The sequence below is a fragment of the Ambystoma mexicanum genome, chromosome 11 (genome assembly GCF_040938575.1).
Source record: "Ambystoma mexicanum isolate Mex_15411 chromosome 11, UKY_AmexF1_1, whole genome shotgun sequence".
Taxonomy (NCBI): Eukaryota; Metazoa; Chordata; class Amphibia; order Caudata; family Ambystomatidae; genus Ambystoma; species Ambystoma mexicanum.
The window spans coordinates 239712291-239731075 of record NC_090934.1 but is presented as its reverse complement, the minus strand read 5'-3'; the positions used below and the strand labels follow the sequence as shown (position 1 = coordinate 239731075).

Here is an 18785-nt window from a genome sequence, read left to right as displayed (position 1 = left end):
AAAGGTTGCAGACCCTTGCATTAAAGGGAGCTCATCACACATTGATACTGTAGTCCAACCACTGGAAAACGTCACTACATAGAAATAACAATTTCCAGCGACTAGAGGGAGCCCAATAATTACTATTAGTACCCGGTTGGAAAGTGGCATTGTCCTTCCAGCCAATGGGAGGCTCAAAATGGGGGCATTACCATGTGGTGATCCAGCCGCTCTGAGCCTCCCCATGGCTGGATGACACCATATCCCCGCCGGGGAACAAGGTAATGCCCTCCTCCTTCCCTCCCACCCCTACCCACCCTCACTTCCCTAAGATATCCCTCCCTCGCCCTTCCGCCACACTTATAATTAATTGTAATTGTTCTTTCATAACGTGCTTAAATCCAGCGAGTGGTTCCTAAGCACGGGATCGGGTTTCAAACCTGTGTTGCGCTGCGTTGTTTTGCTTCCAAGACAAACGCATTGCCCCTGAACTATCCTTCCTTAGCTTCTCATTCAGGCCCTGATCAGGAACGGAGGCGCTGGGTACACTTCTCACTCTGGCGTGACTGCTCCTGATTTGCGACATGCCATCATGGAAAGGGAGAAGGGACAGCCTGTAGTCCCTGCTCCCATTCCATGGCAGCAGGCAGCCATATTCTTTGTTTACGTTTTTGGACTTTTGTAAAATAGCTGCCATGAAAAGGGAGAAGGGACTTAGTTTCCTGATCTGTCGTAGCCATTTTCTTTCTTTTTCTTTTTTTCAGTTGCAAAAAGCCAGAGCATCTCACGAGCGGAAAAACAAACTATTAGGACCCCAATCTAATGGGCTGGGGTACTAATAGCAACAAGCCTCTCAACAGGGGGAATTACGGCATCAGGTAATGCCCCAGGACCTTCCTTAAAGACCCCAATTCGCTCAGGCTTGGGGCATTACTTGATGCGGTAATGCAGCCCGTCTGAGGGCTTATTGCTTAAATATTGAATTTAAAACATTAGCAGAGATTCATCACATACAGATATCTAATTCCATCAAAAAGGGGGTAGTCATGTACACACAAATATCCTGCTCCAAATGTTAGAGAGAACCCGCCAAATGCTGGTATCCTATTCCACAATCTCAGATGCAAATAATCCCAGAGGAATTTGAGTCTCTCATAGCAGAGTTAAGTCTCTAAAGCAGTGGTCTGTAACCTTTGGCTCGCCAGATGTTTTGCACTAGAACTCCCATAATTCCTATCAACCATAGTGAGTGATGAGGGATCATGGAAATCATAGTGCAAAACATTTGGAGAGCTGCAGGTTACAGACCCATGCTCTAAGTATAATCATTAAACACCAATGGTACAAAAGTCAATAGAGGCGGGAGGTGCTTTATCACAGATCTACCCTTAAATGCGCTGCCGGCTTTAATTGTGCCAATAGGCTATTTCATCATTCAGCCTAAAGAAATAACTTAACATGCACTGAAAACTAAACATGCACTGAAAATGCTTTCAAGTTAGTAGCATGCACGCCTCCTTGTGTATATCTCTTTTGTCCATAATGAATAGAGTGGGAATTGATGTGAATGAGAAGCCGATGGACTGACTTAGTGTTTTGCTTCCTCTTCTGCAGCTGGGACCATCTACTGCACCTTGCAATTCCCGGGGCCCGAAGGTTACTGGGACACAGTGACCAAAATCTGCGTCTTCATCTTCGCCTTCCTGGTGCCTGTCCTGGTGATCACCATCTGCTATGGGCTCATGATCCTCCGCCTGAAGAGTGTGCGCTTGCTCTCGGGCTCCAAGGAGAAAGACCGCAACATGCGCAGGATCACCCGCATGGTCTTGGTAGTGGTGGCAGCCTTCATCATCTGCTGGACGCCCATCCACATCTTCGTCATCGTCTGGACCATGGTAGATATTGACAAGAAGAATCCCTTTGTGATCGCCAGCTGGCACTTCTGCATTGCCCTGGGCTACACCAACAGCAGCTTGAACCCCGTCCTCTATGCCTTCCTCGATGAAAATTTCAAGCGCTGTTTCCGCGACTTTTGCCTGCCCTTCCGTGCCCGGATGGAGCAGAGCAGCTTCACCAGGGCCAAGAACGCCACCCGTGAGCGTGTGTCCACCTGCGCCCCCTCAGACGTCATGAACAAGCCGGTATGACTAGACATGGACAACCGCCGACGCGGCTCCCGCAGCAGGAGGGAAGAGCTGCAATCAGAAGTGACACAAATATCAACCACAGAATTCTAGCATTAGGAGTTGTGGGCAGAAGAGGAATGAACCAAAACTGCTGGCATTCGTTTGACCCAGTGCTTAGGAAGTAACTGTGGATTCTGGGGAGCTCTAGCCCTTGGACCAATCTGAAAATCACTTCCAAACTCTAGAAGCAGTCACGTTGATCAAAATGTGGAGGCTCTGCAAGGGCTCCAACACCCTTAAATACACTGCATATGCAGCAGACTGAATGGGGTACAAAAGGATGGATTGGACAAACCCACGTTGACATTAACCGCTCAGAATAGCGACAAGAACGCATACATTTAAACCATATATAAATACATATATCTGTATATATATTGATTTATTTAGAAATACTGATACCTTTAATGACAAAGGAATGGGCTTATTTCAGCATTCAAGGAAAAGAAACGTCTTTGAAAAAAGTGAGGAACTGCTGGACTAGTTGCTCTTAACCACCTTTACTTCCAAGATGTAGGAGGAGTATGAAGCTAAAGAGAGAGACTAGTCTGTGGTCTGCACCCCCTGCATTTCCTACAATGAGGCTCTGCTTCTGCCATTCAGCTGTGGTTGGCCCTCAAGAAGACATGGATTGGAGATATTGCAATGGTTATGTTGCGCTAAGTGAGTTAATCAACCAGCAGTCATGTCACAACAATGATTTATTACAAATATCAAAAATGTGGTTTCACCAGAAAAAACATTTTGGACACCCAGTGTTGGAGTTTACAAGTTCCCCAGGGCACCAAACCACGAACTACTTGGATCATTAGAAGGCAGCACGCAACAGGTGTTACTATATCAGAACTATTATTTCTTGTCTTGAACTTGTGAACCTGTGACTCCCTCCTCCCATCCTGCCCCCTCTCCTGCCAGAGGTGCCTCAATGCCACCTCAAGAGGCTCCAGTAAAGGGAAGACCCCTTAACGAGAAGGGGGCCAGCTCTGAAAAAACAATCAGGGTTTTCACAGGTGTCCTGTCTAAATCCTTGATCTAGCTCAAACCTGTCAATGAGGATAATGACATCCCCAGTTTATCCAGTCAACCCTCTCTCGCGGCCCCCTGCCCTGCACAATTAGGATATCCCATGTTAGCTAATGCGACCGAAGGTTTAAAGTGACCATGGCTGGTACTGCCATTCCATAGCATCTGGCTCCACAGCAGGTTAGCAGGCGCTATCCTGCCTTCTGAGTCGTATGCCATTGTTTCTTTCATGGGATATGTTGATACCTATTGTACTATTCCTTAATTGCAGAAATGCTGTGTTTTGGTTACATTTTGCCCATCCCATTCTACCCATTGCTTAAGTGTATATTCCTCCTCTCTTTACTTAACTTTTCTCAGCAGGTGGTGTCACCCTAGGTGGGCAATTCCATAATAACTGTACTGATGGTTGTGTCAGATGATGGTGGACAAGGTTTATGGCTGCCGGGTCCAGCGGCAAGTCTCTATGCTTATTCTATTGCTCTGCGCTTAGACCTGGGGAAATGGAAGAGAACCCAGTATCTGCACCAACTTTAGACAATTCTAATGTCTTGTGAACTCATATCCAGCAACGCCTTGCTGAAGCGGTGGGACACGCCACAAAAGCGAAACACGGCTGGATCTGGCATTGCGGCACAAAATGCATATGTGTGTTCCTTGGCTTGTGCAAACCACATTAGTCTAAAAAATGAACATAGCCTGGGTTGCTCTGATGAATTTCTGAAAAACATTTCAGGCACTCTTAAAAGTCACTCTTAAAAGTCACATAAGCACTGTCCAGGACGTTGAAACAATCTGCTATTTTCTTTCACCTGGAGTAGGAAAGGGACTATGAGAAAGACACCTTGTGCAATCCCAGAGCATGCATTTATTTTAGTTATAATGTGAATGAATAAGTGTGAGCATTGCTGCAAGGATAAAAAAGCATCATGCACAATAAGATTGCGGGCCAATGCAAACAATTTAAGAATAGTGATAATTGCTTAGTATGACATACAAAGCAGGATACATCCATTTGGTTGTCCTAACAGTTTGGCAACTAAAGAGGGTTTTCCCTAACATAGCTTCTCAGCTCCACACAGCTTTAGTGGGTACTATGGTCAACCGTGACTATGTCAATGCCTTCACTATTGGACACTCACAGACCCTTTTGAGGATTTTGCAAAGCACCTCGTCTAGCCTGGTATATGGACACAATTCTGCCTCATATCTTCCATCTTGGGCAAAGCCACATCTGCTTCCTGTGAGCCTCTGTCTCTTCTACAAGTGCCCTCACCCGAAGATCCTGAACAATTCACCCACTTCTCAACTTCCTCTGCTCCAACTCCTGGAACGATGGCACAGAAGACGGGGGGCACACACAGTCTGGAGAAACATGCCCCAAAAGAATGCTAATTCCTTGATGATAGTCAGAGATGCCCTCAAACCCTCACCAACGATAAGAGTCATCTAGGGTCTACAGAATGAGCAGAAGTATGAGAGTGTGAAACACAGGCACAACATTTCAACAGGCATCAGCAGGCTTAAGGGAATAGGCAGGCTTGAAGCATATAAACAGACATGTTGGCGCATGCAGGGCTTGGTACAATCCGTTCGAAGTATCCACACTATGTGAAACACACACATCTATAACCTAGAACCTAGAATGTATTCTAATTGGAGATTGTAACTCAGAGGTGACCTTCTTGATGAGATGGGACTTGAAGAGCAATATGTTAAGACTCTTTCAAGACTACAAGATTGAGGGAATGTCGAACAATCACAGACAAAGATATCCCCCGTTCTAGTAGCGAAGCATGAATAGGCTTTGTTGATTGTTCAGGCCTTCGTTCTTTCTAGTTTGTGTTGCAGATGCCTCTGGATTTCAGTGTAATGAAAAGGGAGGTGTGCAATCAGAGATTTGTGTCCCTCTAGTCTGGTAAGCACAGAGCGCATAATCAATTTCAACAGAGCCATGAAGATTTCAATCTGGCACCGTGGGTGGTGTCACCGACAGGGTGAGAGTTCTCCAGGTTGATCGAGAAGTCAATCGGAGTTGCGTTTATTACTCGGGTCGCCAGAGCTGGCACCCACAGATAGCTCCAAATATCACTTATTGGTGGATGGTAGTGATCCACTCTTGATACAACGCTGCAGTGTGCCTTGTAGGTAGACACAGCGATACATGCCAGTTCTGGGAGGATGTTTAGGGTGTGACTGAATATAGTCATTGCGGATGATAGCAGAGACGTTTGGTAGAGTTGGTGTAGTGGAAATCTAAAAGAGATGATAGGAAATCCGGAGTAGATCCCAACCCATTCCCTACCAAAAATGGTCTGTCTAAATTGAAAGCAATCCATCGTGAAACGCTTTGCCACGCCCGCCTCTATGCAGGAACACAAGCAACCCCCTAATTAAGTCAGAGCACATCTGAGACACGCAGAACAATGCAACATATGTTAGTTCTAGTGGGTGAGCTCCTTCTTGTGTGAAAAAGGTGACTAGTCACCTAGTCTATAATACAAAGGCCTTGTGCAAAGGGCATTATCAAGTTGCTGCTCGTCCCTCTTATTTGCATCACAGCGTCTAAACCAGGCTCTGCATGAAGTCAACCTGTCAAAAAAGCAAGACAGCTTGAATGAATCCTATCTCAAAGTGGATGTTAGCCTCGTAATGGCATCGTCCTTGTAAAATTGCTTGTTTTCTTGTTTCATTTTAACAGAATAAATTGCACTCACTCACTGAAGGCAGAGTGCAATAGAAATGTTATCCTTGGATTTTACTCCAACTTCTGGCGGTCCAGATTTATGCAGTCAGACTCTTGCAAAGTTTGAACCAAGATGAGTGACCTATTCTGTAAACTTCCATTCACGGTGGCTGGACAGTGGTGCAGACGTAACCCAAGATGGCCGCCAGATAGTACAACATTCAATCCAAGATGCTCACCAGTCCGCCCATTTCCCTTTGCAGCTCACGAGTGTATTATTGAGGTGTTTCAGTCAGTTCAGAATTTCAAATTGTTGTGCCTCGATCACATGTCTAGTTAACAGCCTGGAGCTGCTAAATCTCATCATATACAACACGGACTTTCCAAATCTGACACATTTTGAGGAAGTAAATAGAGTAACTACATTAAAAAAATGTGCAAGAGGAAATACCTGCCGGCATCAAATATCTGTTTAACTTATTCCCACATTATTGGGTCAAAGGTTACTGAAAGTACACTCATTAACCGCATTAATAATAATTTAGCATTTATATAGTGCTATAAACCCTCAGGTATCTGAGTGCTGCTTATTATTACCCATAGTGTGTGGTGCTCATTTATTGACCTCAATGAAGGGCTGAGTTTGGCCCTGCTGGGATTCGAACCTGCTTCGGCAGGCTCTGCACAAATGTCAAAGCAAGCGCTCTCCTCGCTGTGCTATTGCATTACTCCTCGCTGTGCTATTGCATTACCGGTCTCATCATCCATGGCTCCCACATATTGATGATGCAGAGGTCTATTGCATATGAAATGACTCTTCTGCTCCCATGTACTTAGAGGCCCACGCTGTGGTGCAGTCTCGCTCATGCCGATTTCACAAAAATGTCAGACCTCTGGAGTCCCATTCCTCCATGACATCTATGGTCAGCACATCAATGAAGTCTCTGTCGCTGACATCTCATCGTCCTCATATAGATAAGTTTAAACTCCCCTATTCCTCCTATTGGAGATGACTGAAGAGTGGCTGGGTTTTAATGTCTATGGACTTCTACGCTTCATTGAATACCTTATACTCCATGCATTCTTTTCAGAAAAATAGACATGTTAGCGGAGTCTATCCACAGAAGTTCACCCAGCCACCACAGTAAGTCTACATCACAATAAATGTGACGTTTGCTGACCAAAAAACAATATCCATCAGTGGGTCTTGTATTCCCTCCAAAACCTGCCAGTGTTCTGGGAGGAAATACACTGTTTTAAATGGAACCTTCCTGTGCCATCTTTGCCCTTTCCAACTTTTCAAACAGAAAGCGACTTTGCTGGAAACCCTGTTTCCAAGTCTCTGTGTGCATTGTGGGAGGTCAGTGTTTGCACCAGCGCAAGAGATGTTATTGTTTATGGCAGTGGCTGGCGATCAGGTGACCCACGATGATTGCAATTAGCACCACCTACCATCAGCCAATGACAAAACATTCATTGCAACCACCAGATGGCTTGCAATTGTCACTAGAGTGCAGCCAGGATTTCACTATAGCACTAAGCAGAGGTTTCAGCTACATAGCTGCCCAGTTTCCCATTTCCATGCATAATCTTTGAGCCATCCTTTTTTTCTGCACATCATGCTAGGACTTGAATGCCCATCCTTGCAATAGGAAAACAAAGCTACAAGTTCCAGCATGCAATTGGAAGCAAACACCAGGACCTGCTCAAGGTGTCAGGCATGGAGCTAAGAAACGTGCCGGATTTGAGAACTACGAATAAATTACAAAGACATGATGCGTTGTAAAAATAAACATTAGTACCCGGCGAGGGTCAATGAGCTTGTTACAAGCAATCTCATTGGCCCTCACTGGGGCATTACCCGGCAGACAAGGCACCCTCACTGCTGCGGCTCTGTGGTTCCTTCCATGACTGGGCGCTATGGAAAGGGAGAAGGGACTACAAGTAGTCCGTCCCTTCTCCCTGTTGCTGTCAGGATTATCAGGTTCCCTCCCTTGACCCTCACCTGATTCTTCCTTTAGTGCACGGTTATGATGGGGACACTTCCTGGATCTTTTTCTTGTACTTCTTCTTCGAAGTCTTCCTTTCTTGGAAGAGATAGGTTTGGCCATGAGGCGGATGCCTCATGGCCGACTGATAACAGGCAGACTGGTGGCCCCTCTCTCGGTACAGCCAAGTATGGGGAAAAGCCAAAGAAGGCAAAAACCACTGGAGTGTAGTAGCTTGGAATTCCTGAGTCTGTTCTGTCGAGGAGAGCTTGACGGAATGAAAACTGGAGGCAGCAGCTGGAAGCGGGGTGTTTCTAATAACCCAGTAACTCTGTAAAGAGAGGCAAGAGAGGGAGGAACAAGTGAAGCCTCAAGGAGAAGAAGGAAATTGAGATCCAAGGAGGGAAGCACTGGAAACCGGGAAAGCAGAAAGCCGGGGCGGAAACATAAGCAGCAAGTGGAGGAAGATGCTCGGGGAGATAGAGTGAGAGAAAAGTCAAAGAACACAGCACTGGGAGGCCAGAGGGGGATCCTAGCACAGTGTCTTAACCGTGAGAGCAGGAAGACTGATGGGTTGCATCGCAGCGCGTAGACAGTGAAAGTGAAAGATATCAGATTGAATGGTGGCCATCTTGGAAAATACTAGAATGGTGGATATGTTTCTGGGGAAACCTAACGGAACATCAATGGCGGCTCGTCCACCTCTTCCACAGACCCCAGGGGGAGAGTGCCGTGACAGTTCCATGGCAGACATTTCTTTTGTTAACCTTTTTTTTCATTTATTCTAATGGATGCCATAGAAAGGGAAAAGGGACTACTTGTAGTCCTGTCTTCCCTTTCATGGTGGCCATTTTCTTTGTTTACTATGGCCACCAGGGAAAGGGAAAACGGACTACATTTCCAAGTATGCTGCAGGCATTTTTTTCAATAATTTTTTTCGGTGGCACAATGCAATAGATCTCGCAACCGAAAACAAGCACCATTACTACCCCGGTCTAACGGGCCAGGGTGCTGATGGCAATAAGCCCCTCACCGGCGGGCCATTACTGTGTCCGATAATGCCCTGGGGCCTTCATCAAGGCCCTTGCTATGCTCGTACCTGTAACTATGGGCCCCGTGGCATTCCCTGACATGTTAATGGCAGCCGGATCGGGGCTTATTGCCTTAGTGTGCCCTGTATTTTGTATTTGTTTATTATTTATATCGCGCACCGAACCCTGAGGTAACTGGGCGCTTGAGAGACTTAGACGTTACAGGCATGGTAAGGCAACGTACATTGAGAACAAATAAAGATACAGAGAATGAGACCCTGGTTACAGATGGGTCTGACAAAATGAGACATTTGTACAATAGCATAAGTGAACGCTGGGCAGCAAAACATAATGGTAGCATCTTAATGTAAAGACTTGTTGCTCAACCAGTTTTTTATTCTGGCTTTGAAGGTGAAGAAGGACGGTTCTTGTCTGAGGGGTATGGGAGGAGAGTTCCACCGTTTGGCAGCTTGGACTGGGAAGCTGGCTCATCCACCTGTTTTTAAGTTGAACCTTGGTACCACAAGGTTGTGAGAGTGAGAAAATGAATTTGCTTTTAGGAGCGAGGTGGTGATTTATGGATGTAATGTGCTCTGAGAAATGCTGGCCTTTTTGCAGTGACCTAAAGGGATGTTTGTTTACTTCACAGCTATATCTGCAAATTGCAGAAACCGCAGAAGAGCTTTTTGAAAGTGTGTTCATTAAAATGAAACAAATTGTCTCATATAAAAACCACAGAAGAGCAATGCTTGTAAGTATGGCTGCTAAGAGCCATCCAAATAGTGTTATCAAGGACCAAGATACACACCAGAAGCCCCCATGTGGCTGATCATCCAGATTTTCTGAGGTGAAAACTTAAAAAACCTATTTCAAAATTGAGTTTGTGAATCCAGTGATCACTTCCCAAACTGGCATTGGTGTGTGGTTTGGAAGCCAAGTGGTGCACAGTGCAAGCAACAGGGCACAGTTCACTGGCTGAGGTGTGTGGCGTCATCCTTAAGTCAATAGAATAATGTTTGAATCAAAGGTTTCCCTTCAGGCAAACAAGTTGTGTATTCGCATCTAACAACAAAATGGTGGCCAGAGCGGCAGAGGTCGGTGGTCCTGCAATGCTGTAATTAAAGGCTTGGTGGAAACTCCAAGAGTGCAGAAAACAAATTCACTTTATTCTATTGCTAAAAGCAAAGCGAGCCAAAGCTGCTTGCTTCAGTGTATCGCACGCCAAAACTGTACTTTCTTCAGGCAATCAGGGTGTGGATTTATACCAACACATATCTCTCTATTTCAGGTGCTTCAATACATTGTTCTTGGGCAAAGATCTGATTTTTCACTTCAATAGTTGGATATCTCGTCTGGGTGTATGACATTCTAATAAAACCATAGATCCACAATGAAGGTGCACAGCCTGAACTCAGAAACTCAATCTCTGAGGATGTTGACATTTCGAATCAGATCTAAACGTTGATTCCGGTCGAGTCCGCACACTGAACATCCCGAATTTCAGAGGTTTTGCCAGATCGTATTTCAGACGAAGTTTTAAAAATTCTATCTGCATTTGACCTTTTGGACATAGGGTTATAGTTCCACTTAGTCCGTTTTTGGAGAGGCAGTGTCTTCGTGCTGGGGACAGGCTCAGGAAATGTAGGGGAGGGTTTGTGGAGTTTGAGTAGTTGTGTACAAAGAAGAGTGGGGAGAGGTAGGAAGGACTCTGAGAGTTAGATTTAGGTAAGTATTCATTTCGAAAGGTTTTGACATTTTAAGTCTACACTCTGTCACACATTCAACGATTTGAAGTGGGTGAACGAAACTAGTTCCTTCAGGGGAGTGCACAAGGATGGAATCCCCAAGACTCAGAGCAGCCTGAGTGGCTGTGAGACACAGACTCATGTGACATTTGCTTTTGCGTGACTCCTAGAGGAGTCTGGAGAAAAGGCCATTGATTGTGGGAAGCTAGTGATACCAAGCATTCAGTATCCTTGTGTAATTGAAAACAACAAACATACCACAAGATTAAAGGAAACTGTGTCCGTCTTGTGGTTCACACTAGGGGGAGAGGAGGAGATATTCCATGTTGGCAGCTAGTGTGAAACAGACACGTGCAGGATAATTATGGAAGAAAGTTGTAAAGATTCGGGAAGATTTTTACTATTCAGTGTTTGTCTCATGAAAGGAGTAAATAGTGCATGTGCCATCGGGTCACACTCGGGCGGAGGAGGAGAAGCAGGAGGACCAGAGAAACAATGAGCGCAGGTTGTGTGAGGCACACACACATGCAATATTTGTGGGTAGAAAGTGGCAGAGATTCAGGGAGGCTGGATATAACATTCAATGAGAGAAAAACAAATTTGGACAATATATCTGGAGGCACATCAAAAAATCAGACCTAAACATTGATTCCTAACTAGTTCTGGGCAGACGTTTTTGGGTGAACACCGAATAAACGGAACTACAGAGCTTTTGTCCAGACCGAATTTTAGACAAACTTTTTAAGAAGTTCATCTGCATTTGACCTTTGGGATGTACCATTCAATGCGTGAGCAACACACGTGGACAACATCTCTGTAGGACCCAAAGGAAAGCAGAGACATGCTGCTCTTGGCGCTCTCATATCAATTAGTTTTCTTCTTAGGGCCATGTGAATGCCATTGCCCTCCTTATTTACACCTGAGATTAGAACCAGACACTAGAAAAGACCCATACAACTAGAAAACTCGAGAAAGTGAACCAAATGGAACCACAAAATAGCAAGGGAACTAACAAAAATCCCTAAGAACAATAACCAAAGAACATGTAGCAAAACAACACTACTATAGTCCCAAACTACAGGTAGACAAAACAAGATTGACATGCCAACACGGAAACGTATGGGGAGACGACAACAACAAATAAGCAGAGGCTAATTGGGAGAGGGTAAACAACTATGTATTTTGTGCATTTTGGGGAAAGGAAAAGGGGCAGGAAAGATAGGTTAGCCTTGTATTGTTTTTCTGGGGTAAACCTAAGGTGAAAAGGAAAAGAGAAAAAGACAGAGCTTTTTATTTTTGATTTTTATGTCAGGGGAGAAACTAACAAAACACTGAATAAACACTAAATGGACAAATGGGGACAAAAACGCCAACATGACAACAAAAACTCTCCGAGCATCAACAAACTATGCAAAGCACACAAAAACAAACACCAAAAATTGACAAACACTTGAAAACACTCCTGAGATGCTCCAATTGTGGGCCTACACTCTGCCACTCCTACTCCAAAAGCCTAATAAGACCCACAAAATGCCAGGAAGTGAGCTGAGTCTTTTATAGAGCCTCAAACATACATTTAGAAGAGTCAAGGCACCCGACAAACACACTCAATGACTCAGCCCAAGAATTGACCTGTGGAAGCATACTGGGAAATGTTGACTCATGATTCAACCTCATCAAAAACCTGTGATAAACTCACAAGATTGGACGAAACACCCTAAAGAGAAATGAAGGTCACGAAGGTCCCACTTTAGGGATCTCCTACAACAATATTACCAAAACCGCAGTCTTGGATCAAAGGACATTTAATTTGACCAAACACTGATCTCTAACATTAACTCTGAACAAAGTGCATATTTCTGAACAAAAGGCATTTGTTAAGACCAAACCATCGGTACTTACCAAAACACATTGAATTAAGGTAAAACATCAAACCCTGAGCAAAAGGCACTAAACCGACCCAATCATCGATCCCAAATGACAGAGCATAGGATGAGACCAAAGCATCAATCGAAAATCAAAGGTCATGCAATCAGACCAAATCATGAATCACTAATGAAAGAGCACTGAATCAGGAGAGGAATTACCGATCTAAATTAATATTAGCAGTCCAAAGCATTCATCCCTAAGGAAAGAGCATTGGATTACTGAAAACCTAAAACTTTGATCAAAGGGCATTTTATCAGATCAACAATTGCTTCAGACCAAAACATCTACCAATGCAAAGGCACTGAGGTAAAACAAATCATCAATCTATGATGAACGTACATTATATCGACCAAAACATTGATCCCGATTGATGGTTCCTTCAATGACCCAAAATCATCAAGACCTATAAAACACTAAAACAGAGCAAAACATTGATCTTAAATAAAATATCCCAGACTGGAAGCAAAACATGTATTCCAGATGACAAGCTCTTGAATATGTTTACAAGTGAAAACAAATATCTTGTTGTTCCTTAAGAGGGGAGATGCAAAGGCAGGAAGATTAAATGGAACCCACAAATGGAGCATTCTCCAATTAAAATAAGTGCACCACCAGACAATATTATAAGCGTTGAGTGAGTCCCCATTGAGTGAGTCCTCATTTCACATGATGGTGCTTCTTTCCTTGCTGCCTCTCTCGTTTCCCTGAACAGAAATATGGGACGATTATTAGAGTTTGTCCTCTATTACCCTCTCATCATTCATCTGCGACCCAACAAGAAACACGTGAGAAGTTACCACCACAGTTGATCATATTTGATTGACTCCCAAATGAGCATTGACTATTTCAATGGGTTGTCCCTCCGAGAATGTACTTCACAATTCTCACATTCTGGTGAATCAGATGATCAAGGGCTCAATATAGAACAAACTACTCCACCCTACAAAAGAAGCCCTGCCAATCTACTAGAAACAGAACGTTCCTTTCTCTATTAATACCGAGTGATGCGTGTTTTGCACTTTGCTTGACGCAGCTGCAAATACAAAACGTCTTCAATAAGCATGTAGAAATATGTTCGGGACTGAACAATAGTCAGTTGTGCTACAGGTAAAAGTAACTATTTCTTCTTTTCAACCCACATGGGAATGGTGACTTTGTAAGCTTCAAAATATGTGCATATGCCCTTGAAATGAGCAGAGATTATCATACTGCACCAAGCACTGTCTTGTTCATGCACTTGATTAAGATCTCTAAAGAGGATTCTGAGAAACATAGGTGGCCATCTTATTCAAGTCATTGCTGCTTTTTGCAGAAAGAATAAACTACAATGGTATCCGGAACAGGCATCAGTCAACGTGTATGGAACTTGAATAATACCTGCAACCATAGCACACCAGGCACTGGTAATTTATTTCTATGCCATCAGAGCAATCCCTCAATTCAGAAATGAATCATACATAATGAAAACATACAAAGCTTTGGAGAATATACATCCATGTTCAATATACTCTAGGAAAGATATGTTTCTGAAAAGGTCCGTTTACAGAAGAAATCAGTAGAGGAGGTTTGACTAGAGGTTTCTCTGTTGCCTTTAGGTTGTTACCCAAGGAAAACCACACAAAAACTATAGAATTACAAAATGGCTGCCAGAGTAAAGCGATCCATCCAAAATGGCTGATGGGCTATGCACTCATGCTAAAGGCAGTTTGAAAAGTGCCAGTCTAGGTGAAGGATAACTAAAACACTTAAGAGGCCAATCAGAGATGGCTGGGAGTGTGCTAATGCACAAGATGGCCGACGTAACCTGTCATTGAGCCGAAGAAAGCTGACAAACTGACAAGGTCAGATTTAAGATAGCCTACAATGGTTGTACATATTCGTTCTAAAAAGGCAATCATGCTTTTGCACTCAAAATACAGGTTGCACAGTCAGAATGTTTCCTTATGTCTGTGTTGTGAAGCCTTTGAACATGAATGATATATTTTCCTGATTGCAACCAGGAAAGAATCACACGTTTATTTTATTAAAAATAGGAGCTTTACCAGTATTGGAAAAAAAAAAGATGATGAATTGTTAATGTTCAGTGTTTTGGGAATAATGGAAGCTAAACGCACTAAAGCGATTTTATAGAGACTGTGGTGCAGTACATTAACTGCTTTCTTTCCCAAGATGATTAAACAGCTGTCCTTTCATCTGTTTCATGTGTTTGATTAAATATGTATTGTTCCGCTCTTTTGACAGGATAACTTCCTGACAGTTCTGTGTTGGATAGAATTGTCTTTTTCAATAAAGTGAGTGCAGTTGACCGATTCAGTGCTGATATATTTTCTCTCCTGAGCCTCTGGTTGACTGGATTGGATACTAGGGGAGTGAGTGTTGGGCGCCTCTTCCGGATAGCCCAGTTGGAGCCAGTTTCGATGCACACAGAGACATTCATATGGAAAACACAGATGGACGCTGTTGCCTCGGGCTAAACAGTGGTAAGTATTCGACAGTTAAATATTTGGCCTTCAGCATAGGCATACTCAAACAGGTTTTTGAGATTTGTAAAGTTGGGACCTTTCTTTGTTTACTTTGAGACTTATGCTTACAGGGTTTCACAAATCGTTGTGTTCTAAAAAGTTGCAACAAAATGTGTATCAATCTTTACATGAGATCACCCTCATTCAACTGACACATCGGCACTCATCCTCACACGTATCACTTCTGTACTCAACCACCTTCCTGTTTTCACTTGGTCCACATTGAAAACTTTCACGATCATTTGCCATCGTTCACCCTGCAGATGTGTGATTCACACTCATCACTGAAACACATGTTCAGTGATGATTAATCAGCACTCTCCACTCTTAGTAGCCCACACTCATCACCCCACCCTCCAAACAGATCCACACTCTTACCTCACATATCACACTGATCACGCAGTCCTAGCCACCCTCACACGTATCACTTCTGTGCTCAACCATCTTCCTATTTTCACTTGGTCCACATTTCAAATGCTCACCATCATTTGCCAAGAAAGTAAGCATCTCTGGAGGCCAGTACGCCACCACCAGCCACCCCATCACTAGGAAGCAACAATAACTGAGAGTGGAACATAGTGGCGCACTCTTTTCAACAAGTTACCAGAACAGATTTGACCAGGGGTGTTTGTTGCTAGTTCTGGAAAAGATCCGGGCCTACGCTAATTTTTGGACTGTCGGACTGGTGCCTATCTAGCCTTTTTGGTTGTAACCCCTGAGCTTCTATCCGGGGCTACAACCAAAAGACACAGGGCTATAGCCTCCTCAGCCCCCCTAGCAACACCGCTGGATATAACTGCCCCTCTCGATCCTGCACTTCAGGGAGGTCCTGAAGGACTTGCTCCTCAAAGACCAACTTGCCAATCACTGATCACTCCACTCGACCCTGATTCTCCTCCCCCGGATGCCCCATGCTCTCCCCAGCTCTTCTGCTATCCCCACACCCTAGGTGCGTACCCCATGAACAGCACTCTGTTGCTTTCCCATCGAGGTTCAGGTCACAATGTATGAACCCCATGCAAGCATAGATGCATAAACCTCCGCTTAGCCCTCTCCCGTAAATCACACTCGACATCCTGCTCTCCTCACTGGTCCACACTCTTTACTCTGCTCTCCTTGCTGATCACTTCACAGGTCCCGAAGTGATCCGTGCTAAGCACCCGGTCCGTTTCACTCCCCTACACACATTTCTCAGCCTCCACGAACCCTTGCACATCCATCACTCGTGCACCTTTCAGAGTACAACATGTGTCAGGGAGATTACATCTTCCTGCAATGCTGTGAAAAGTGGAAAGTGGGCCTAATAACCAACTACTTAGGGAATAACCATGTTTTAAGACCTCCACAGCACGGGGACCATGTGTTCATATCATGCACAGACTATGGAAGGATGTTCCACTGGAGAACCGCCGACGGAAGAAGAAACAGGACTCAAAGTCTCATGGAGGAGCAGACAATCAAGAGACCACTGGAAGCAGGTCTGAGGGATTTCGTGTGTTATACCTTAATTATTTATATATATATTGGTGATCCATACCTCAAAACATACCAATGCAGTCACTTCAGAGCATCCAAAGGTACAATCTGTGAGGGCAGAGTGGGATGCATAGGTCTATGGGGAGGAAAGGCGTAGACCAAGGAGAGGGCAGAGTTGTCAACATGCGAACATCTTTTACAGCCATGCAGGACACAGCATTCCAGTGCCGGGTCAAAGGAAATTGTATTAGATTTGCATTCAGAAGTGCTTAGAAGGAGATCAAGATCTAGAACAGGGATATGCAACTTGTAGCTGTCCAGATGTGTGATATTATGATACCCAGGATCCCTCGTCATTGACTACGCTGACTAGGGCTGATGGGAATTGTAGTCCAAAACACCTGGCGAGCTAAAGGATGCAGACTCCTGCAATAGGAAGAGACCTTTTCTGATGTTAAGTGATTTTCTTGTAGTCTAAGGGCCATCAGTAGGTGTTTCAATGCCTTGCATGGGTCACTGAATTTTAGCTCTGTCTTTTCTTCTTGAAGCCTGTTAAGTGCAGCCTTTCCCATGAAGCGATATATTATGTTTTCTATTGGGGACATTCGGTTTGGCCAGTGCCAGCGGTTATTTAAGGCTTGTTACCCATTATGCCTCATGGAGGATATATATAACGTCTTAAATTTCATCCATTGCTCAACTAAGATCCAATGGAGTGACCTCAGGGCAGTACCAGCGTTATTATTGCTAGAAAATGCCAGACTGATTGGTTTTAGTGAAGATGTATTTTTAGTAGGCCTGCGTAAATGCTGTTACTGTAGCACAGTTTTGTTAGAAGTGGGGGCCTGACTACTTCCTACTTATAGCAAAACTAAAATAGAGGTAAGGTTTTATTGAATATATATGATATGATATGATATGATATGACATTTATAGCGCGCCTATACACAAGTGTTTCAAGGCGCGATGAGGCAAGGGAGGGGGAACAGATGAAAGACAGACAACGATCTTACTAGGCCAGGTGTCATTCAGATCGTGCAAGTGCAAGGGAAGGGGGAAAAAGAAAAGTGTGGGGGGGGGTGCAGTACATGGGATAATAAAATAATAACATAAAATAAATAAAGAACGGCCAGCTGGTGCCAAGTGCAGAGTGAGTGTAGACAGAAGTGCTGGTTTGGGGACTGTAGGGATACAGAAAACTGTCCCCAGGTGCAAGGATTGCCAGGGAGGCAGCACAAGCGTGCAACTGACAGGGCTAGGGCCCGAGATCAGATGGGTGGCCAGGTAACCTGTGCAGTCTCAGCATCAGCCAGGACTTCAGCAGGTGACAGGAAGAGAGAAAGCAGAAGCGAAGAGGAAGGTTTTTAGGTGCTTCTGGAACCAAAGATGGTTCTCCTCAAGTTTCAGCGAGGCGGGGAGGCTGTTCCAGGGGCAGGCCCCAGCTGAAGAGAGAGATTTTACCACCAACTCGTTGCTTGGAGAAGCGACTGACCCTGAGGGAGTTGGAGGCAGATGAGGGAAGAGCTTGAGAGGGAAGATATTTAGGAAGAGAGAGTTGGGATTGGGCATTTGTCAGACAGATATTCACTTATGAGCTAAGCAAGAGCCCTTCATCAAAAGCAAAACTCAGACTTCTAACTTTTTATGGTCAGTCAGGGCTGCAAAACCTGCCAAGCATCGTAAAGGTGAGCTTTTTGTTGCTGTACTGTTTAGCCACAGGTAGCAGTCTTTCGGCCAGTATTCGATTTTCACAGGACATGTTATTTTATGCTGGGCTTCATTTTTCAGCTCTATCCATATTAGTTGTTAGTTTGTATCTGGATAAATGGAGAAAGACATAAAGAAAAGCAAGGCCTAAGGCCTAAGAATGACTCTGTATTACCCTGTTCCCGTCCCGCCTTGAAGCACTTTGAAGCACTTCACCTGTGTATAAGCGCTCTATAAATAAACAATTACAATTACAAGGTATTTTACCTTTGCCATTGTCCAATTCTCATCTCATGAAACATCCTGCAGGCACAGACTGGATTCAGACATTTTTCTTAAACCCCTGCGGCCCGATGCTGAATCCGGAATTGTAGGATCAAGTAGAGAAAGGGACCCACACAAGCACTATAACCCCAGGCTAACACATTTTGCCCTGGACACAGACACTGTGAAAGACTAGAACTGCTACATCAATGCAAACAATCTGTTTGATGGGACAGCTGTGAGGGTTGA

At 44.3% G+C, this 18785-nt stretch overlaps 1 protein-coding gene across 1 annotated transcript in view; it reads left to right on the top strand.

The window, feature by feature from the left end:
- OPRD1 (opioid receptor delta 1) overlaps window positions 1-14876 on the top strand; it is a 327330-nt gene extending 312454 nt beyond the window's left edge. The window contains exon 3 of the mRNA XM_069622950.1: window positions 1594-14876. Coding sequence (XP_069479051.1) covers window positions 1594-2126 — 533 coding nt within the window. The 3' untranslated portion in view covers window positions 2127-14876. The remainder of the gene's footprint in view (window positions 1-1593) is intronic.
- Window positions 14877-18785: the final 3909 nt, after the last annotated feature.